A 24,414-nucleotide genomic window follows, 5' to 3' on the forward strand; every position below is an offset into this window, starting at 1 on the left:
CTATCTGTCTAGGAGGAAGCACATACCATTCCAATACCGGCCGGTATTTTTTACACTTTACATTGGTGGTGGTGCACTGGCGCACCTGGCATATGTGAGTACCCCATTTGGGGAGTGTATTTATTTGTTTAATAAAACTTTTTAAACAATATCACACCAAAATACCTGCCCCTACATATAGGAAGTCACAGATATCACACTTCTTGGAGGCGGCCAAGAACCTGATTCTTAAATACTGGAGAACTTCCAGACCACAATCATTAGAAGAATGAATATTGCAAGCTAATAATGGAAGGGAGCAACATTCCTAAAGCCCATCATTAGGCGAAACATGAAGCCCCATTGTTGAAGTCTGTAGGAGTAAAAATAACCCCCATGATTGGTGCCTGTGGGATAAAATCAGCCCCTATACTTGTTTTGAGTGGGAGTACAAGAAGCACCATCATTGGTGACAGTGGGATAAAATAATTCCTACTGTTAATATAAGTGGGAGTAAAATCATTCTCATCTCTGATATAAATTAGATAAAATAATTCCCATCGCTGATATAAATGGGATAAAATAATAGCCATAATGTATATAATTGGTATAAAATAATTCCCATCATTTATATAATTGGTATTAAAAAAATCCCCATTGTTGATGTAAGTGGATCAAATAATTCCCATCGCTGATATACGGTAAGTGGGATCAAATAATTCCCATAATCCATGTAATTGGTATAAAATAATTCCCATCATTGATTTAAGTGGGATAAAAACAATCCCATGGTTGATATAAGTGTATCAAATAATTCCCATTGCTGATATACGGTAAGTGGGATAAATTAATTCCTATAATTGATATAAATAATTCTCCACTGTGCTATAAATGGGATAAAATAATTTCCATCGCTGATATAAATGTGATAAAATAATTCTCATCGCTCATATAAATGGGATAAAATAATAGCCATAATTTATATAATCGGTATAAAATAATTCCCATTATTGATAAACGTGGGATAAAAAAATTCCAATTTTTGATCTAAGTGGGATCAAATAATTCCCATCGTTGATATAAGTGGGATAAAAGAAGTTCCATGGTTGGATTCAGTGAGAACAAAATGACCCTCAACGTGGGAGCAAATTTGATTGAACATGAATGGTTCCAGCATTGATCACCCGCCTGACACTCCGCTATCCATGTCCTGGATCCTGTAGGAGAGCCCTCTGGACGCGGACACTGCAGGAAAACATAGAAAAATCCCTGAACTGTCCCACGGGAATTTCACAAATTGGCAACTACATGGAGGGGATCCCAACTGCTGGGATGGAGCATTGGAGCAAATATGGATGAAATGTGAATTTTATTTAAAAAAGGTGCAGCTTTTAATGGTACACAGTGCTAAATGCCTTTCATCTTGGGTGGTATAAATCACATGGCAGTGCAGGACATGATCTCCTCCATGGATTAATAACACAGACAGTTATCACAGTACACAGAGAGGAAGCCGCTGTCCGAATAGTGTATGGTGACCCCGCCCCCTCCTGTCCCCGCACACAGGTGTCACCGAGAATGACATATTCCTGCAGGTGAGCACGTGACGCGGTCCCGGGCGGAGCATGCGCACTGACTGCAATCACGTGCCGTATGACAGCCGCTCTCTGCTTCCGGGATCGCTCCTCCCAGCAGCCCATGTTCTTCCCGACACCCGCCGGTACTGTGCTCTCCGCTGACAGGTACTGAGGTACGTTCTACTGACCGGAGCACCCCCTCCCCGGTACCGGCATGTGTATCCCCCTGTACTGTCCTACCTGTCACCCTATGAAACCCAGAACAGACCCCCCCCCCTTTATAAATATAATATATACCCAGAACACCCCCCTTATAAATATAATATATACCCAGAACACCCCCCCTTATAAATATATATACCCAGAACACCCCTCTTATAAATATAATATATACCCAGAACACCCCCCCCCTTATAAATATATATACCCAGAACACCCCCCCTTATAAATAGAATATATACCCAGAACACCCCCCCCTTATAAATATATATACCCAGAACACCCCCCCTTATAAATAGAATATATACCCAGAACACCCCCCCCTTATAAATATAATATATACCCAGAACACCCCCCCTTATAAATATAATATATACCCAGAACACCCCCCCTTATAAATATAATATATACCCAGAACACCCCCCCCTTATAAATATAATATATACCCAGAACACCCCCCCTTATAAATATAATATATACCCAGAACACCCCCCCCTTATAAATATAATATATACCCAGAACACCCCCCTTATAAATATAATATATACCCAGAACACCCCCCCTTATAAATATAATATATACCCAGAACACCCCCCCCTTATAAATATAATATATACCCAGAACACCCCCCTTATAAATATAATATATACCCAGAACACCCCCCCTTATAAATAGAATATATACCCAGAACACCCCTCTTATAAATATAATATATACCCAGAACACCCCCCCTTATAAATAGAATATATACCCAGAACACCCCCCCTTATAAATAGAATATATACCCAGAACACCCCCCCTTATAAATATAATATATACCCAGAACACCCCCCTTATAAATATAATATATACCCAGAACACCCCCCCTTATAAATATAATATATACCCAGAACACCCCCCCTTATAAATATAATATATACCCAGAACACCCCCCCCCTTATAAATATAATATATACCCAAAACACCCCCCTTATAAATGTATATACCCAGAACCCCCCCCCCCTATAAATATAATGTATACCCAGAACACACCCCCCCTTATAAATATAATATATACCCAGAACACCCCCCCCCATATAAATATATATACCCAGAACACCCCCCCTTATAAATATAATATATACCCAGAACACCCCCCCATATAAATATATATACCCAGAACACCCCCCCTTATAAATATAATATATACCCAGAACACCCCCCTTATAAATATAATATATACCCAGAACACCCCCCCCCCTTATAAATATAATATGTACCCAGAACACCCCCCCCCCCTTATAAATATAATATATACCCAGAACACCCCCCCCTTATAAATATAATATATACCCAGAACACCCCCCCTTATAAATATAATATATACCCAGAACACCCCCCCTTATAAATATAATATATACCCAGAACACCCCCCCCCTTATAAATATAATATATACCCAGAACACCCCCCCCCCTTATAAATATAATATATACCCAGAACACCCCCCCCTTATAAATATAATATATACCCAGAACACCCCCCTTATAAATATAATATATACCCAGAACACCCCCCCCCCTTATAAATAGAATATATACCCAAAACACCCCCCTTATAAATGTATATACCCAGAACACCCCCCCTTATAAATATAATATATACCCAGAACACCCCCCCCTTATAAATATAATATATACCCAAAACACCCCCCTTATAAATGTATATACCCAGAACACCCCCCCTTATAAATATAATATATACCCAGAACACCCCCCCCTTATAAATATAATATATACCCAGAACACCCCCCCCTTATAAATATAATATATACCCAGAACACCCCCCCTTATAAATATAATATATACCCAGAACACCCCCCTTATAAATATAATATATACCCAGAACACCCCCCTATAAATATGACATATATCCAGAACAGACCCCCCTTCTCATAAATATAATGTGTATCCAGAACAGAGCCCCCCCTAAAAATATAACATATACTCAAAACCGACCCCCCCCCATAAATGTAAGATATACCCAGAAAAGATCCCCCCCATATAAATATAATATATACCCCAAACACCCCCCTTATAAATATAATATATACCCAGAACACCCCCCCTTATAAATGTATATACCCAGAACACCCCCCCCCCCCCAAAATGTAGCATATACCCAGAACAGACCCCCCTATAAATATAACATGTACATACGGTAGTACTCCATCCTTGCACAGCAACCCGGACCACTGCCCCCTCCCCCATATTCACCGTACTTTCAAAACTCCTCACTTTTACATAAAAGAAGACTTCTCCTCACTCATCCCTACTATAAATCTCACTCCTCTACCTACTTCTCCCCCTCTGCAATCAGCACTTTACCTCTGATAAAGAGAACTTCCCCTTCATTAGATTGCAGTAAATGTATACTGACCGCACTAGGCAGTGATTTCATGTCACGTGCTGTTTGTAAAGCAGAGTGATGACTTTACATTTGTCCATACTTACCCCATACTTCATTCTGTATTCTAATTATATCCTATTGTGTTTTCATTGTATTTTTGTTTTTACATATGGTGAATATGTGATATTCTTGAAAGCATTGTGTTGGTAAATTCTCTAAATATTTCCTGGCGCTCTTTTAGAAGATTGGGTGTCACACAGCAATCAATCAGATACTTGCAGTTTTTCAATTTTAATAGAAGAGTTCTGAAATCAGACATATTTCTTTGGGCAATAGTCCATTGTATTTTATTTATTCTTTTTCATAAAAATATACTTAATGCATCTTTTTCTTGTTTATTAAGAAAAAAGTACACATTTTGTTTGCCCCTTAGAAGCCAATATTTACAGGTATTTTGAGCCTTTCTTGCATGAATTGTGCCATTTCTGATGTCTCTAGGGGGCGGTAATGAGTGCAGTTGTCATTATTTCACAATTCGATTTTTTGGCTTTTTTTTATGAGAAATTAGATTGTTTAGCTTATCTTTCTTAAAGCGGTTGTATACCCGCGTTTTTTTTTTTTTTTTCCCCTATACCTGCAAGGGAAAAGGCATAATGAGCTAGTATGCACCGCATACTAGCTCATTATGAGATACTTACCTTAGAACGAGGCGCCGGCATCTCATCCTGTCCACGCCGAGGGAGCTGACATCTCCCCTCGGCGTGTCTTCCGGGTATCGCGGCTCCGGCGCTGTGAGTGGCCGGAGCCGCGATGACTTTACTCCCGCGCGTGCGCACGGGAGACTTCAGCCCAGCAAGCTCCGGAGTTTGCCGGGCTGTCAGCCGAGAATCCCCTGTGCGCATGCGCCGCTGCAGTCAGCGGCTCATTGCGAGGGGAATATCTCCTAAACCGTACAGGATATTTATAGGCTTATTATAGGCTTACCTGTAGGTAAAAGTTAACAAAAAAGGTATACAACCACTTTAAGTAACACCAACCCATCCACAGGTAGTTAAAGTATACTAAAACCCAGGGCCCTGCATTCACTATATCTGGTCTCCCATAGTACACAGAACATGGAATTTCCATTATTTTAGTAAATATAAACTGCTAAATACCTTTTCTCATTAGCAGTATATAGCAGTCTTGTGACTTCTATCAGTGTCTGGTTAAAGCTTGTAGGAGGAGTTTTCATTCTCCTCTGACTGTCCTATGAGGCTGCAGGACCCCTGGCCCTCTGTCTGGACAGTGCTGATTGGCTCTGTGCTGATCACATGCACCCTCCCAAGGAAAAAAAAACCTCTAGCAATACACACCAAACTGAGCATGTGCAGAGTGACTCCAAAGGCTCTGTACTATCAGGAGATGGATTGGGGACTGTGGAGGAAGGGGAGGATCAGAGAAGGCAGGATCAAAAGACTTTTTACACAATGTGGAAGATTAACCCCTTAGGTTCCACGTTAACTATAACAAGCATGCTTTACTGCATATACAGACTGATTTTACTGTTGTGGGTTTAGTAACACTTTAATGTTCTTTTATTAAAAAAAAAAAAAAAAAATAGAAGAAAAATTAAAAAAAAAAAAAAAAAGAAATGTAAAGTTCTGACTTTATACAAGAAAATACCTCTACATGTGTACATAAAGGAAATGCTAACACAACCAAACAGAATTATTTACCCAAGATAACCGTGCCTCGTTTAGTTTGTGTAAGGATTACAAACTTTGCACAAACAGCTTACAGCACAATGAAGTTTACAAAACAACTAATGCTGACCATACACTATAGGAAAAAATCAACCGAAATTCGGTCATTTGGCCAGTTTGTTCATTTTTCGGCTAGTTAATGGGCACAACAACATCGAAAATCGTTGGGACGCCTTTGAGCCAAAAAAACGAAGGACAAGTTTGGAAATTTTCTAACGAACGATAAATTGAAAGGTTAATGTATTTCCCATCCGAACTGTTTGCACTATATGTATGTATATGTAAAAAAACGAACAAAAAATGTATTAATTTATGTCCACTGAACGATTTATCGGTCATTAATGATGGCACTATCGTTTGCTCTCAGTGCCGAATGTTCGTTTTTCGAAAATGGGTTTGGCCGATTTTTTGTATAGTGTATGGCCAGCATAAGAGAGAGAGAAAGAACAAGGGGTGCAGTCACTAAAACCGGCCATACATGGATCTTAATACGTCTGGTTCAGCAGGGACCCACTGAATTTCGATCCATGTATGGGCACCTTGGATGTACCCAAGTGGATCTATTGATTGACTTGTGTACAACCAGCCTGTCAGGTTTTTTCCCGAATGATTAGTGCCGCTGACTATAGCCACTAACAGTGATCAGCGCTGCAGGAGGGATTCCCCAATAACACTGACTGTGTTGATGGGGGAATCCAGCAATTTTCTTTCTTTCCATCTATGGCCTGCCTAAGCCCCCCGTCCACACAGAATGCGGCTTTGAAATCGGGCTACTTCAGTGCGATTTCAATGCCGCCAGTCAGTGCGATTTCATGAGCGACTTGCTGACATCTGTGCGATTTCATGCACATATGTCCATGCAAGTCGCACATGAAATCACCAAAAATAGTGCAGGAACCTTTTTCAAATCGGTGCAAGTCAGAGTCGCACCAATTTGAACAGTTCCATGGGCACAAATGGGGGGCGACTTGTCAGGCGATTTTGAACTGTCTGCTTGCATGATAAGTCGCACTGGTGTAAGGGGGGGTCTCACAGTAGATGATCCGATATTGTCTGACACTCCTGTGCAAGTAAAACTAGACAGATATGTGATGACTGTTGTCCAATCAGGCTGTTTTCTTGGGGGACTGGCACTAGAAGACCGGCTAATAGATCTTTGGGTTTAAAGAGCAGATGGATGTGTTTGTGTGATTGTTTTCCTATAGATCCGGGTATTACCAATTAGCTTGGCTGTAAATATCACATTCAGCATATATTAGTATTTTGTATTGTGCCCGGTAAGTACTGCGCATGCACCGTACGGAACAGCACAACAGCTGATTTGCCGATCAGCTGAGCTCACGTAACCAGAGCGCATGCGCACATCATAGGAGGCATCTCTCGATGGGAGATACCATTTCACAGGCATAATTTAAACCTATACAAACAGCGGGGGAGACCGTAGTTCTCAGATTGTGCATCGCTGCTGTTGGAGGGCGGCTAGCTAGTGGCTGTGTTGAAGATCTGGTTTTGTCTGTGTTGCAATCCGCCCGTTCAACACAGAAAAAAAAAAGGGCCATTAGCACACTGTAAAGCCGCCCCACAACAGCGAGGCACAATGTGAGAACTACGGTCTCCCCCGCTGTTTGTATAGGTTTTTAATTGTGGCCGTGAAATGATATCTCCCATCGAGAGATGCCTCCTACGATGTGCGCTTGCGCCCTGGTCACGTCACTCCAGCTGATCGGTAAATCAGCTGAAGTGCGGTTCCGTCCTGCGCATGTGCGGGCACTATTTGATGGGGGGCACTTCTCAACAGAACACCGGCAGTAATCCATTGGCCGGCACCCGGTGATCAACATCTGCTGTGTTTTAATCACAGCACGACCACGCGCCCCCGTACCTGGAAGTGTCGGATCACGTATACTAGGTACGTGATCTGGTGCAGCCGATCCGCCTTGCTGTCATTATATCTAGGCTATGCGGTCGGCAAGCGGTTAATAAACTGTTTAGTGTTAAAGCTGGCGGGTCGGTATGTCCACCTGGTTCTGGTGTTTGTAAAAGGAATAGTTCACCATGGCAGCATCCATGATTTCCTGTACACAGAACCACCAGCTCCGCCTCTGTTTTCCTTAGTTACAAAGATTCTTAGCTGAGCTGTCATGTTAGTGGAGCTGGTGCATTGAGATTGTTGATGCCTGCTCTCTGCACTGTTCCATGCTTTGTAACCATTGGACTGATTTATCAGTACTGCAGTAAGACTAGAACGATTGTACAACAGAACCAATAGGCCGATATAAGAGGTCAGTAACCCCCCATTTGCTGAATGCAGCTAAATCCTATATTTCTACTTTCCATGGACAGAGACCTGTTTCTTCACTATTGCTTTTACAAAGGTTTTTATTAACAGAAGACAAAAAAAGAAAAGCTTACAGAGCCAACGGACCATCATCCAGAGTGCATAGCATCATTCAGAAGTTACCTCTGGGATACATTAGATAAATGACAGTTACAGTGAGGAAGATATAGGATATGTAGACCAATCCATAGAATATGTGCGATATTCAAGTGTTTCTAACAGAACATAGTTATCGACAGTAACAAAAACCAAAAGAATGAGGAGGCCACAGGGAACGCCTACGATCTACGGTGCGCTCCCGCTCATTCAATCAGAGGAATGGCAGTTAACTGAGGTGTATAGGATGAAGAATATCTCCCGATACATGTAGGAGGGTGTTAAAGGAACAGAGAGAAAAAGAGAAGAAAGTGAGGAAAGTTAAAGAAGAAGAAGAAAAGGTAATAGTGGTCTCAGAGGACAACGCACCTGATAAAGTCATAATGTATGGTCAAAGCGAGAAGAATGAGCATAGGATATCCAGGGTTGCCAAACACGCAAAAATTGGTCATGAGAATCAGGCAGTATCGATGTTAATTTCTCATTGATCATAACATTGTTCATGCAATTTTTCACTGCTTCAAAGCTGAGAGTAGGAGTTTTCCAGGCCCTCGCTATAGTGAGCTTAGTTGTGAGAAAAAGATGCGTTGCCAGTTTGTGTTCAGCCTGTAATAATTTTTCGATAGGTTAAAAAGAAGGGCTTCACAGGGGTTCCTCCTAACATCTGAGTGCAGCAATCTACGCAATAGTTTGTAAACTCGCACCAAAAGTCTAGTCGTCCTAGGACCGTACCACTATATATGAGCCATTGTCCCTGGATGGGTGCATCCACGTAAGAAAATCAATGGAAATTGGGGAATTATGCAGGCCAACCGAGCTGGAGTATAATACCAGCGGTATATGACCTTATATGCATTTTCTAACTACTTTGAAGCATAATCTGCCAGTCTTCCAATCAATTGCACTGCCAATTTGCGCTCCCAATGTTGCTGGAAGGAGCGCAGTGGTGGTTTCCTAGAGGATGTATATATCAAAGAAATTATGCCTGTGGAGTGTGGGCGAGCCCTTCCTTCACTATTCCAATGGCTTTGCAAAGTTGATGATTTATGCCTTTTGCAGGAGCATACACACAATGCCAGGGGATCAATTACTCTGCACTGTAAGATTTGGGCCTGTTGTTTTGAGTTTAAAGCCTGGTACACACGATCAGATTGTTGGTAAACAAAGCGTCAGACTCTTATCCGAAGGGAGTGTGCCAGGAGCTTGTCTTGCATACAAACGGTACACAATTGTCGGCCAACAAACACGAACGTAGTTACGTACTACAAGGAATTTCAGCTCTTGAGCGCCACCCTTTGGGCACCTTCTGCTAATGTCGTGTTTGAGCATTGATTCTGAGCAATGCGTGTTTGCACTTTCAACTTTTGTGTGACGGACTTGTGTACAGACGATAGAAAAATCCGACAACAGACCGTTGTCTGCCAAAAATTTACTAGCGTGTTATCCAACATTTGTTGGACAACAATTGTCAGAAGGAGCGTACGAACGGTCAGATTTTGTTGTTTGTTGGCCAACAATTGTTTGCCGTTTGTATGCAAGACAAGTTCCTGGCACACGCCCTTCGGACAAAAGTCTGACGCTCTGTTGGCCAACAATCCGATCGTGTGTACGAGGCTTAAGTCTTCGACTCATAATAGTATATTAATATTATTTCAGGTTCCTAACCTCCTGTTTTGCAATGCTGATTAGCCTTTACTTTTGAGCATATGATTGTCTTTTTGAAATTTGTTGGCCCGTGACCTCGGACCTCTTTTCTCCCTCTTCTTTTTCTTTTCCTTCTTGTCTTTTTTACTCTTTCTTTCTTCATCTGCTCTTCTTTTTCATTCTGTTTACTTCTGGTTCTACTTTTCTTTTTTTAAATACTCTGGTCATTTTTACATGATGCATAGCTGTTTTTGGATGCTCACAGGTTTTTCTTGTAGTATGTTATTATGATATTTGTGTACAGTACTATACCCATCTTGTCTATATTTATCATAGTACCCGCTGTATCTGTGTCTACTCATTTTCTGTGAAGCCATATTTGTTATGCTATATTTCATTTTGGAAATTTAGAATAAAAAGTTATTGAGAGAAAAAAAATAAGACTGGAACGATTGCTCACAGCAACCAACCCAGATTATTTCTTTTAGCAGCTGGAAGGGCTCTTTTTTCTGCAGTTTCATGCACTCATCTTTTCATGATTCAGCCCCTGCCTCATATTTTGTATTTGTATCCTGAATAAATTGCACTGGATTAAATGTCCATGTGACCTACTTTCATATTTCCTGTTTCTCCTCTGTCACATGTTAGTAAACTGAGGTTTGTGACTGTTTATGAAAATAGATCAGCGGTCCCCAACCTTTTTTGCATCAGGGACTGGTGTCATTGAGAGCCAATTTTTCCAGGGACCGGGGGGGGGGGGATGCGGGGTGCTGGGATATTCACAGGGTCGGTCTTCAGGCTCCCTTCACACCAAAACCCCCTTTACAGCACAGTTTTACATAGTGCCCCTTTACAGGTCAGGCCCTTTTACATGAATGTAACACAGACGGGACTGTGATGGGAAGGGGACTGCACTGTAAGGGGGCACTGTTATGATTACAGTGCAGTCTCCTTTATATTACAGTCCCCCCCCCCTTTTTCTCTCAAATCACAGTGCCCCCTTTCACTCTCTGCCTCCCCTTGTACACAGTCCTACCTTTGACAAGGGCAGAGACAGGATTCTCTCCCACCCCGCCAACAATGTCATCCTATTAGCAGGGCAGGCGGCTGGAGGAGCTGCAGATCTGAATGGAGAGTGGGAGCTCCCCAACTTATCATAATAAGAGGGTGATTACCCGCTTGTTAATATGAGAAGACTCCCGTATCTCTGGGAGAGGAGACATTGGCATGGCCACACAGCAGGAGGTGAGCGGTGACTGCAGGTCTGTGATAGGCCTGTTTGAACCACAATAGCTGCTCACCTCCCGCTGTGCGGCCTGGTTATCAACAGGTCATGTACCCGTCCGTGGCCTGGGGATTGGGGACGGGTTTAGATCAATAAAGTATTACTACTTTTTTTTTTTTTTTTTTTTTTTTTAGTTCTGGATAGAGGGGAGATTGATTAGAATACCTGTCAGTTTTTATTCTGGTCTGTGTCCCGGTTAAGGAGAGCCACCCTCTCTATTTGTCCTGTTTACCATTATCATTGGAAGTAAAAGTAAAAGAAAATCCCACATTTTGTGTTGTCCCCAGAAAAGTAATAGAGGGGAAATATTCCAAATGAGGACACTAGTTCTGGTGACCTGGGGGTCCCCAAGAGTTTGACTATGGGACAGGAAGTGAGGGTAAATCTCCCCAATGGGACAAAGATGGCAAAAATAAACCTTACAGGTCTACCAACCCTTCCTTAGGCTACTTTCACACTAGGGTGCGGGCCGCGTTAGCGGTTAAGCGCTGTTTGTTTTAGCAGCGATTTACTGCTGATTAAGGGATTCTGTTATGGAATGGCAGCTTACTGTATATTTTTTGTGCCACATCCAGTGATAAGCTAAACAATAAAACAATGAACCCCCTAATGGTGGACTTTTAAGGCACTTGGAGAAAATATCACGAAATATTAATACCAATGTAGTTTATTAAATTTCAACACTAAAAACAGTAGTAATATACCAAATACTATACAGAATGCATAACAGACATTTTTACATGTATGTACACAGTTTCAGAAGTATTCTTGCACCCGACGCGTTTCGGAGTAAATATACCTCCATCCTCAGGGGTGGGTGTACGTTAGAGACATTTTTATTCTAAAAAAGGGTATATAAGACAAAATAGAAATATATGTCAACATTCAAATATATATATATATATATATATAGGTATAGCAATATGGTTTAATCTCCATGTATTTTTACACTTACATTATTGTGGTGTGTTGTGGTGTAAGTGTAAAAATAATGTAAGTGTAAAAATACATGAAGATTAAACCATGTTGCTATACCTATATATATGTTTGAATGTTGACATATATTTCTGTTTTGTCTTATGTACCCTTTTTTAGAATAAAAATGTCTCTAACTTACACCCACCCCTGAGGAAGGAGGTATATTTACTCCGAAACGCGTTGGTTGCAAGAATACTTCTGAAACTGTGTACATACATGTAAAAATGTCTTATGTATTTTGTATAGTATTTGGTAAATTACTACTGTTTTTAATGTTGAAATTTAATAAACTACATTGGTATTAATATTTTATAATATTTTCTCCAAGTGCCTTAAAAGTCCACCATTAGGGGGTCCATTGTTTTACTGCTGATTAAGTGGCGCTTTTCTGCCACTAGCGGGGCACTTTTAACCCCTAAGAAGGGGCTAAAAGTGCCCATGTTGCGACGCGTCCGAAGTGCTTTTCAGGCGCTTCCGAAGTGCTGCCCATTCATTCCAAAAGTCAGGGGCGGTGTAGGAGCACTGTATACAACACTCCCAAACCGCCCCAAAGATGTTGCTTGCATGACTTTTTGTCCCACAAGCGCACCGCCTCAGTGTGAAAGCACTCGGGTTTTCACACTGGGGAGGCATGGGAGGCAGTTTAGGCGCTTTACAGGCACTATTTTTAGAGCTAAAACGCCTGAAAACATGTTATACTTACCTGCTCTGTGTAGTGGATTTGCACAGAGCAGATTGGATCCTCCTCTTCTCGGGTCCCTCTTCTGTGCTCCTGGCTGCTCCCTCCTGTTGAGTGGTCCCACAGCTATGGGGGCACCCAAGCCGAGCTCCAACTCCCTGTGTCCATTTAGACTTGGAGCTGCGGTACGGGCCCCACCCCCTCTCTCTCCTGATTGGCTAACTGACTTTGACAGCAGTTGGGAGCCAATGGCACCGCTGCTGTGTCTCAGCCAATCAGGACAGCTGAAACACTTGTGGACATCGCTGGACAGAGATGGGCATCCGGTAAGTAATAGGGGGGCTGCTGTACACCGAAAGCTTTTTATCTTAATGCATAGAATGCATTAAGATAAAAAAACCTTCTGACTTTACATCTCCTTTAAGGCATTTTTTGATTTTGAACAAAAGTCGCAAGGTGCTAAATTGGGAGAATAAGGTAATTGATGGAGTTTCGGAATGGATTTCTGGGCCAAGAACTTGCAAACACCTTAACACATCATGTGCAGGAGAGTTGTCATGCCGTAGAATCCACTTGTCAGGCCAGTTTTCCTCCCGAACAGATTCCTGTAACCTTTTTATTTTCCACCTTTGCATCCGTCCTTTACGTTTTTGGCTGCCCACTTCTTGTGCCATCGTCCCTCTTTTGCCATTCAAAAACACTTATTTTCTTCATGGAATGTTCACCATAAACCTGTTGTAAGAGAGCTAAAGTTTCACTTGCAATTTAGAACATGTCAGAGCATGCTTGAGTGCGAATGGCTGTGTGACTCGCCACCATAGTGATACACCGTGGGCATTCCTGGATTAAAGCGTCACACCTTGTAAACATCTTACTAAATGTAAATAACAATAGCAACCATTGCTTAATGCCAATATGACTCCTCCCCTCTTCTCCTCCGTGACAGCTAATTGAGAGACCTGATCAGGACAGGGAATGCGCGGAGAAGATAAAATCATACCCGCCAGCAAGCCGTCGCTGCACACCGCTAATCATAGGCAGCGTGTGTATGTGCAGCTGTGGGCTGGGAAATGCCTCACTGCCTATGATTGGCGGTGTACAGTGATAGCTTCCTGGTGGGTACAATCCGAACACGCCTGAGCCCATCCCTACTCTTCAGGGGAAGATCCTGATTTGAAAAGGTGGTCTTACAGAAGGGGTGAGCAATTAATTTTCCCAAGGGGCCATATGAGAAACTGGGACTGTTGTGGAGGACGGTACTTAATTCTGCTAAATATTAATTTTGGACCTGGAAAGGTTTGTAAGTTTATAGAAAATAAACACCTGGCACTAGGAATAATAGGTACAACTGCTCATGAAATAGGTCTCCTTCAGATGGGCGGTCAGGGGTGGCAAAAATGGGTGGTGAGCCACGGTTTTACTGCCTCCCAGCTGTAAAATTACAGCCAGACGGGGCTGTTCATATGCTGCAGTTCCTGCATTTTTAACTTGGGCTGCAGAGTTTGACTGGTGGCGCAGCTTGTCAAAATCACGCCTTGGGTTCAAGGGCCAGATAAAAGCAAGCAAAAGGCCGCAGTTTGGAGACCACTGTCCTAGGCAATGCTCCCCCACCAGAACAGAGCCTCCTAGCTGTATCGATCAGCTTCTCAGGCTTTTTCTTTCTTGCTCTTGCAGCTCTCCACATGGACCTCTGCAGCGTGCCTCTAAAGAATGTCAGCTTTCTCAGTGAACAAGCTGACAGTGGAGGTATCAAGGGCCAGATAGGGACAGCGAAAAGGGCCAGTCGTGGACCTGGGGCCAGAATTTGGCCAGGTCTGCCTTACAGTCTTCACTCAGGGATTCTTGAGCGTAGGTTTGGATTGTAGGAGCCCCTAAAGTGTATTCCTCTGCTCGCTCTTTAAGCCAAGGCATGAATGAGGCAGGCTTCTTGCACCTAGCCCCTTTGTAGAGAATATTGGGTCTGAATCTTACCAGGCCAAATGCTGAGTACAGGAGCAACTTCCAGTGCTTGAAACGCACAATAACCAAAAGTGATCTAATTGTCATCTCTAATTGTCATCTCTTGTCATTAATAATGCTGGATAGGAGAATGTGACGTCACAAAATATGCACTTCTGTATGTATCCAAAAACTGGAACCTGCAAGGTAAAACCCCTTTTTTTCAGCTTTGAATAGAGTGGAGAGATTCACCCCGTCTCCATTTGTCCTGGAGACTGTTATTGATGAAAGTGAAAGAAAATTACTAATTTTCAGTGGTCACAGAATAAGAATAGAGGGGAAATCTTCCAATGGGGATACTAATTCTGGTGACTACCAGAAATTTCCCTCACTTTGTGGGATTTCCTCTCACTTCTTGTGTTGGGTATGGGGCTGGAAGTGAAGGAAAATGTCCTTAAAGTAGAACTGAAGGCAGAAATGTTTTTTTCATTTTGGATAAAGTAAGGGAGGGTTATAACCCCTGTCAGATTATTTTTTTTTGCCATCTTTGTCCCATTGCAGAGATTTCCTTTCACTTTCGGTCCCATAGCCACAACAGGGAGTGAGAGGAAATCCCTGCAAATTAAGGGAATTCCTTAGGGACCCCCAAGTGACCAGAACTAGTGTCCCCATTGGAAGATTTTCCCTCTCTTGTTTTTCTGGGGGAGATCCAAAATTTGGGATCTTCTTTACTTTCAATGATATTGGTAAACAGGAGAGATAGAGAGGGTGACTCTCAATAAGGCCCCTTTCACACTTGTGCGACTTGTCCTGCAACTTGGGACTGCAAAGTTGCATGACAAGTCGTACCCCATGATTTCCAATGAGTACCATTCATATCTGTGTGACTTAAAAGTAATCCCTGAACTACTTTGGTCCGACTTTGATGCGACTTGAGGTCCATAGACCTCAAGCTTACACAGGCACTGCTTCAAGTCCTGGCAAAATCGCATGACTTTCAGGTCACATAAGTGTGAAAGGGGCCTTGCCGTGGCACAGACAGCAATAAAAGCTGACAGGTTTTCCAATTCTTTTCCAATCTAAAACTTAAAAAAAAGTGTATTTTTCATACATTATGGGACACAGAGTCAGGCTAATATTCATTACCTACTGGGTTATACTCCATCTCCAGGTGAATGGACACTGGTAGACCAAAGGTCTTCAGACAGGAATTGATCCCCTATATAACCCCTCCCATACAGGAAGTACTTCAGTTTTTTTTACCAGTGTCTGCAAGGTGGACGCACGGTTTACTTGAGCTCTCTAGTCCCACAAACGGTTCTTAAATGAATCAAGGAATTGACCGATCGGATCCATTTAACATAGGCTTTATATGCTTAGAGAAATGGTACCCGAGCCTTGCGAGGTTTTGCCTGTAATGCGGCCTCCGAGCGCTGGACCCTGTGAAGTGGAATCCTGGACACTACAAGGGTGCTGCTATGCTCAGTTAGCAGTTGTTTGGCGGCCATGCCGCACATTCGCAGTGGCCTTTTATCTGGGCGCACGAGTACTCGCATCATACGTTCGCCGGGACCACGCACGTGCGTGCGCACGCACAGAACGTTCTGCCGCACACCCAGCTTATTTATGCTGTGTAGGCCAAGCATGCGGTGCTTCCAGAAGGCAGTAAGTGAAGATGTCCTTCGCGCTACTTTGTGTAAATATAATTAATGTCTTGAAAGTAAAAATGTGTGAGAATATGTGTAAAAACGGCAGCAAAACCTAATAGTGTTCACAATACACCAATAAACAATAAAAGTTAAAGTGATCTTGCGCAGTCATATACAATCACACACTACATAATATCAAACAATTCCTGAAAAGTGCAAAAATGTATAAAGTGCATATAGAATAAAGTGCACAGTAGAAAGTGTACCAAAATAAAGTGCTAAAAGGAATATCCCAAAAGGGATGTGCACTCTGCAAAAGTCACTCTATCCGTTTAAAGGTAAAGCTGAATTAAGTGAAAATACAAAAGCTGAAAATGGGGATAATAAATCGTTCATACAGGAGAGCAAAGTTCAAAAGGTAGATATATATAAGGTGGCTGAGTGCAGTGATGAAAAAAACGAAGAAAGTTCATGAACTCCACAGATGGTCTCCTAGTATGCTCAGCTTTTGAAAAAGAAAGGCATGAGAACTACTATCCAAGCTGTGTCTGCTGTGTCCCAAAAGCTATTAGGAACAAGCAGAGGAGTATACTAGGACAGCTGCATGGAGGTTAATAGAAATTGAGAAGAAACCGCTAGAGCCATGGTTAATGGATAAGAATCTGTTTGGGCCCCATTTGGATGCTGTATAAAGACCAACTTACCTGGTGCTATCTGTTGATGCTGATTTCTTCATATGTATGAGGTGAGAGTTCTGAGAGACCACTGTCACTAGGAGACCATCTGTGGAGTTGTCCATGAACTTTCTTTGGCATGAATGGGTTAAGCACAAGGGTCTGGAGGGTCTGCTCCAAGTCTGAACAAGCATGGATGGTGCAGAGCCAGAGAAGCCAGCAGCTGCTGATACACAGGTCAGTGTTGGGAAGCAGTTATTTACTTATCCAAGTTTGCTTTCTATGCATAAAGATTGCTAATGAATAGCATTGCTCTGATGTCCATAACCAACTAAAATAATACCATTCTCTTTCCTTATGACTATGGAAGGATTTCTTTAGAATTACTGGCTTCTCTTATTGGCCTCCACCTCTCCTGAAAGTCAGACCAGAACTTGAGGTTAATACGGAGAGTTGTTCTATGAAATATGTTATTCCTTTTGGTTTATTGAACTGGTAGTTTACTCTCGAGTTACTGGCATATGAAATTAAATTGATATGTCGTGTTTCATGTTATAATGCTTGAACAGATCATGTGATTGTAGTAAAGGCGGTGTATGCCACTTTACACTCATTTTGAAACTGTGTTATAATGGCCAGAGGCATAACTAGACTCTTCAGGGCCCTGGTGCAAGAAATCATAAAGGGCCTCCCTGACCCCCAACAGGGGCCCCTCAAGGTGACCGAACGCCAGGGCCTGGTCACAAGTGCAACCTTTGCGACCCTGGTAGTTACGCCAATGGTGTCAGTAGTTTTTCTATTTTTGTTATTTTATTTATTTGTATATATATTTTAATTTTTTTTTTTAGGAACACTGTTGAGGGGATTTAGGGCAATATCAGGAGACCTTTGATGTTTCACCTTTGAGACCGAGAAAGGGGATTGAGGACACAGCCCTAAATCTCTATCTCTGCAGCACAGAATGAATGGACAGGAATAGCTCTGTACAGAGCTTTCTGTTCATTCATAAACTGAAGCATAACAGTTTACTATGCCTCAGTTATGAATGAACAGTCAGTGATCGGTACGGATATTGTATCTGCTTCAGAGGGGGAAATACGATATCCCTGTATCGACACTAGTTGGGGAGGGGTCAGGACGGCACGACAAGACATCTTGTAAGCCAAGGAGGACGCTTGTATCATCCCGATACCACCCTGGTATAATCTGCTACATGTTCATCATAGAATGGTGCACTGACGCACCTGATATAAGTGAGTACCCCAGATGGGGATCTTTGCTTTAGTGAATTAAATTGTTTAAAACGCCATTGCACTATCGAGTTTTTCTATTCGTATATCCCAGATAACTATGCTGAGGAACCCAGGAGCCTGACATTCTAAAGAGCCCAGAGGTGGTTCACATGCGTGCTTTGACTTAGCTTAAGTCGCACGCTCCAGGGTGAGCGTTTACTACCTAAGGGGGGCACCTGAGTGAAGACACCCCAACACGTCTTGGATCACAGCTTTTTATTGTTCTTGAATTACACAAACTTTTATCACGTTACTGGAGACGCAGTTGGATGCGATTTATATGCACATAAGCACTTTGTCTTATGATTTGAATCGCATATCCCCTGCAGTGTTGTATATATTCAGCATGGTCATTCACGACCTATTTGGACACTATATATTGCACAGGAGCACTTTTTTTCTATATGTTATTTGTTTATGGTTTTAAACACAGTTATGCACGAGGCACTTTAAGTTGGTTTTGTGTGTATATCATATCCAGTTATTTATTTATATTAATTTGATTCATTTTACTTAGTTTTAGTATACAATACAATCTGTATAATTTTTAGCACAGCATATTCAATTAATGTATTTACCCCTGTATGTACGCCCCTGACGATGGCCTACCTGAGTGTCTACAGCACAGAAGATGAGAGTAAAGTTTGCTAAAATTACTGCAATGTGTATAATTGACTTGGAGAGTATTGCTTAAAGTGGTTGTATAGTCATTTTTTTTACTTTTACCTACAGGTAAGCCTATAATAAGGCTTGCCTGTAGGTAAAGAAAATATCTCCTAAACCTTTACGGTTTAGGAGATATTCCCCTTGCTATGAGCCGCTGACTGCAGCGGCGCATGCGCACAGGGGATTCTCGGCTGAAGGTCGGCAACTGCCGGACCTTGCCGAGTAAGAAATCTCCCACACGCATGCGCAGGAGTGACGACATCGCGGTTTCAGCCACTCACAGCGCTGGAACCGCGATACTCAGAAGACACGCCGAGGCAACATGACAGCTCCCTCGGCGTGGACCAGGTAAGATACCGACGCCTCGTTCTAAGGTAAGTATTTCATAATGAGCTAGTATGCGGTGCATACTAGCTCATTATGCCTTTTGCTTTACAGGGGTAGAAAAAAGAAATTTTTTTTCGCTGGTATACAACCGCTTTAAACTTTAGTGTCCCTTATGGGAACAGTGGGTAAGGCTTTGCTAATGCGGATGTGTCCATGTGTACACACCTGTGTAAGGGCCAAGGTTTACTTGCACAGAATGCACAGGCGTTTCATGCATCCCCATGCAGGCAGTCCTATTCCTGTCAATTGGGACGCAGCGGCTGCACAGGTACAGCCACTGCTCCCAATTTGATATCCATGCAGGTGCAGGTCCCTGAATGCAGGCAAGGTGCATGTCACTGTGTCTGTGCAACTGCTGCACCCCAATTGACTAGAATGGGACTGTCTGCATGGGGGTGCATGGAACACCTCTGCATCTCATGCAAACAAAACAAGGCCCTCACAGGGGTGTATGCTTAGGTTTACCCATTTGAACAAGGCCTAAGTGTTGGAACCCTGGTTGATTGATAAACTGGTTGTCCAGCTAGCATGTGTTGGAGGGACATGAGATTGTCACCTGGTGGTAACGAACCATCCACACTGGGCAACTGTAATTTGTAACTATGTTTGTTCCCAGTTCCACCTGTGCTATATGTGAGCTTCTCCAACTTTGTGGCCATGCACATTTCTTCTGTATATGATATTATCACCAAGCTCTTCTCACGATTTTACTTCCTTTTACTTAAACTCTTCCTAATGACCTGTTCTTTTTTTCACAGGACCCCTGGTGTAAGACGTCACAGACACCCTGCTTGGGGGCAGAGCTTCCATGAGCCGCAATGCTGGGAAGAAGGCCTGGCAAGAAAAATGCCCCAGCCAAGGGCAAAGGAGTAGCTGCAGCCAAAGAGGTAATGCGCGTGTCACCCATATGATGCTTAAAGTGTCGGACATTCCAGTATCTGAAGGAAGAATACTAACCAGAACAGTCACATTCTGACAATTGTCTTCTCATATTGTACCAGGAATTTAAAGGGGTAATATAATTGGCTGTTATGGGAAATGGGAACAGTTCTTCCATGTAATGATTTTATGCATGTTCTTTTCTGCACTCAAAGCTGAACTCCAGCCTTACCTTCAGTACTGCAGAGGTGTACAGGCTCCTCTCCTGTACTAAAATTACTTATGCTGATTTCACTGCACACTGTGAGCTCCTCACAGTATGCATTAGAAGTTGCAGCAAGTCAGATAAATCCTGCATAATTTCTAGGCTGGACGACATCCAGCATCAGCTAGATCTTTCCTCTCCAGTATTCCTGTCCCTGGCGCATCGCTTTCAGTCATTGGATCTCAGTTACTTGAATCATGGAGGGTTCGCAACACGTGTAATCATTCCCTTCGGCGGTCTGCTGCAAATGCATTCTGCCAAAGGACTCCCAAACCATGCTGTTTAGCATGGAGAAGGGAATCCACTGATTTTCTCTTGTTAGCAATCAGGGCTGAACAAGAATAATCTTAAAGCTGGGTTCACACTATTGCGAATTGAATGCGGTTTTGCCGCATCCAATTCACATGACAGGAGATTGTGACCGACTCTCAATGGAGCCGATTCACTCATCTATGGTGCGGCCGTGGAGCGCACTGCAGAAGAGTCCTGTGTGTCTTTGACTCTGTTTTCAGGTCCAAATTCAGCCGAAAATTCAGACCTGAAATGGTGAACGAGGACGCACTAGACCCCCTGGTGCGAGCCGCGCTGCACATAGTGTGAACCCAGCATAATGTATATGGCCAGCCTTGTCTACCCCATTTTGCAGTCCTGTTTCCTTACCACAGCTGTAAAGACAAACAAAAGAATCAGTATATTTGTATAAAGGATGGCAGCTTCTTTCATGGCACACAAATGGATATGTAGAGCTGAAACCGCATATGTGTATATATTTCTATATATTTCTATATATATATATATATATATATATATATATGTTCTGTGTTTTCTGACATAGGTTAGTTTCTGTACTATGTTTGTTCTAAAAACTGATTACTGTAAAGTTGGTAGTGGTTAGAATGCTCTGTCATTACGGTTCATAGATCTGATGGTATACCACTGGTTCCAGGTGCTTTTAGTTGTTTAAATTCTTGTTTGATTGAGTGTTTTCTTCTCTTTTGTTCCGGTGTGTAGCTTGGCTTGTTTGTAGACTTCAATCCAGAGGATATGATGATGGGAATCCCAGATGATGCAGATGATGGAGACCTAGAGGCAGAGCTAGCCGCCCTTACTGGTGGGAAAGTGGCACCCAAGGCAAAACCTAAAGGAAAAGGTGAGTTGAGCTTCACTGGCTTTAAAGTGTAACTGAGTCAACGCATCCCTCCTCACTCACTGCTGCTAATTATTTGGGATGGGTAATTACTCTGCCAACTGCATGTTGTCTACTACTTTTACATGTCCAACATTGGAATATTAAGCAGTAGGGGTTGCACCAATACCGAGTACTTGCACAAGTACTCATACTCAAGCAAGTGTTCCCGATACCGAAACCAATACTTTTGTGGTGCAATTTGAGCCCATACAAAATGTATGGGCTCATCCGCACTGCAAAGAATTGCATGTGATTTGAACAGGAGTGTGGTGCGATTCCTGTCTTCAAATCGCATGTGGTTTGCCGCTCTGCTCCTGTTTGAACCCAGCTTATCATAGTGACTTTGAGCCTGAGTTTTCACAGGAGTGGTGCAGGAAATCTCTCTGCATGACAGATTCCATCTCTGGCTCCTGATCCTACTGTGGACATGAGCGGCTGCAGCTTGGGCTCCTCCAGCCTCTCCCATGGCTCCCTCCCTGCCTGCCTCCAGCAGTTCCAGCCATCCACTGGACAACAACCCCCTATCCACCCCCCCACCCCCCCAGGTCCCAGTGTATTTGATTGCTGATCCCCTGCTGTCAGACAACAAGCCGCTTTACAGATCCTCTTCTTGCAGTGCTGTCAGTATGAAGACGGCTTCTGATTGGTCAGCACCTTGATGGTGGCCTGCATCTTTAAGCTGTGTGCCTTCTAAACTTTTTTTTTTTTTTTCCACTCTGTATTATTCTTGTTTGCATTGAGATACTTGATGCATTGTTTGTATTTAACTGGAAAATACCAAAAAAAAAAAAAAAAAAAGCGAGACTATGGGCAAAATCAAAAATTACATGTATGATACAGTGTGCTTATAGCATTAGCAGAGCAGTTTTTGTTTTTCTGAGTCCCCCATGTAACATAGTTTTATTAAAGGTAAAGAAAGAGGCACCTTCTAAGTATGAACTGTAAACTTTATAGTACAAGTGAATAAAAACACCCACATTGAGGTTACAAAAGATCAGCATGGAGAAGGTGTCCTGCAGCGGTGCGTCTCCTGACTTGCTGGTCCAACAGGCTGTGTCACTCATGAACCCATAGGGAGCCGTCCACCGGCTCTGTGTACTCTATGGATGATGGTAATGCAGATTGGAGGGCTGAGGCGCTCGTGGAACGCAGTGGCATGTGACGCCACCGGAAGTGTAGCAACATTGTTTCTGAGCCAGCGCACTGTCAATGGGAAGGACAGGCTGGGTCAAGCTGGGTATTGCAGGAACATATGTGCTATTTATAGAGTCCACTATCTAGTGGTGATAGGGGGAGATGACAGGAAGTGATGAACACAGGAGAAAAGGTATGGTCATACAAGTGGGTAGCCATCTAGTGGACACATAAATTATCGATAATAAACCAAATAATGGCTAATGTAATGTAATACATATTCGGGATGAAGCATAAGGATGGGAGTAATGAAAAGGAATGGAGGAATAAAAAGATGGCTAAACCAGGATACAAAAATGCATAATAAAAAAATGATAAAAACTATCAATGTATAAAAAAAATCGTACAGACTCAAAGTTCGTTCTAGACATTCAGGACATCACGGGAGATCATGGGGTAATAATTAATGTGATGGTAAATATGAGGAATGGGGATTGAGAGAAACTATAAAATGGGTAGGTATCATATGTAGATTAATTGTATTATAACATTAAAATCCAAGGTGGTGTGTGTCGGGAGAATGGGGATCGAGGAGTATTGATCAGTATATATCTAAATCTGAAAGGTGCATTGGTATGGGATCAGGAAATAGTGACCTGTGTATAGTATACACATATGGTGGTAAGATTATGTGTGATGACCTAAAGGTGTCAGGGTCATGGATCTGGATTAGCAGAAAGGACTTTCATGTGATGCAGATCTAACTTACCGTAGATAGTGAAGGAGGCCACGTATCTATGGTGCCAGCCGCAAGCAAACTTTTAAGAGCAATGTTCTCTTCTCTAAATAGGTGACCTAGGTGTTTGTGTTTTGGACGAGAGTGGCTGTTGGCAAAGCCTAAAAAAATATGAGTATACTACTCTATAGAAAGTCTCTATAAAGGGACCTTTGAACCAGTAGTGGTAAAATATGGATTTGGGTTTGAGAATGGGATGGGAGATGGGGAGAAGTGGCTAAATGTTGGGTGAATAATGATAAATCATCACTGGAATGGGAATGTTCTTGACAGTTGTTCAAGAGTATCTATAATTTCTATGCCGAAGTCAAATTCTGTGGGACTCAGTATACAGTACCTGACCGCGAGATTGTGTTTCCAGCGCGATACCATCGCGCCGGTTCTCGGCGACAGGGTACTGTGCATGTCGCGCTGGCTCGCTCATCGGAAAAGGAAAATTTTTTTTTTCCTTTCGCGATGAGTGACAGGCAGTGCTGACAGCTGTCTGGTATGAATCCTGAGGGGGGAACACCGCGCCAAATTTTAAATAAAAAAACGGCGTGGGTTCCCCCCCCAGGGGCATACCAGGCCCTTAGGTCTGGTATGGATTGTAAGGGGAACCCCCTACGCCGAATAATCG

The 24,414-nt window shown here is 42.6% G+C and overlaps 1 protein-coding gene across 2 annotated transcripts in view; it reads left to right on the plus strand.

The window, feature by feature from the left end:
- Positions 1-1,578: 1,578 nt before the first annotated feature.
- Positions 1,579-24,414, plus strand: part of CC2D1B (coiled-coil and C2 domain containing 1B) — a 79,771-nt gene continuing 56,935 nt past the window's right edge. Inside the window, exons 1-3 of one of the 2 annotated variants that reach the window (XM_073593532.1) lie at positions 1,579-1,721; positions 20,291-20,419; positions 21,688-21,826. In XM_073593532.1, coding sequence (XP_073449633.1) covers positions 20,351-20,419; positions 21,688-21,826 — 208 coding nt within the window. In that variant the 5' untranslated portion in view covers positions 1,579-1,721; positions 20,291-20,350. Of the gene's footprint in view, positions 1,730-20,290; positions 20,420-21,687; positions 21,827-24,414 lie in introns of both variants that reach the window. The other variant, XM_073593531.1, reaches the window with a different exon arrangement.

Source organism: Aquarana catesbeiana, linkage group LG07, assembly GCF_042186555.1.
Source record: "Aquarana catesbeiana isolate 2022-GZ linkage group LG07, ASM4218655v1, whole genome shotgun sequence".
Classification (NCBI taxonomy): domain Eukaryota; kingdom Metazoa; phylum Chordata; class Amphibia; order Anura; family Ranidae; genus Aquarana; species Aquarana catesbeiana.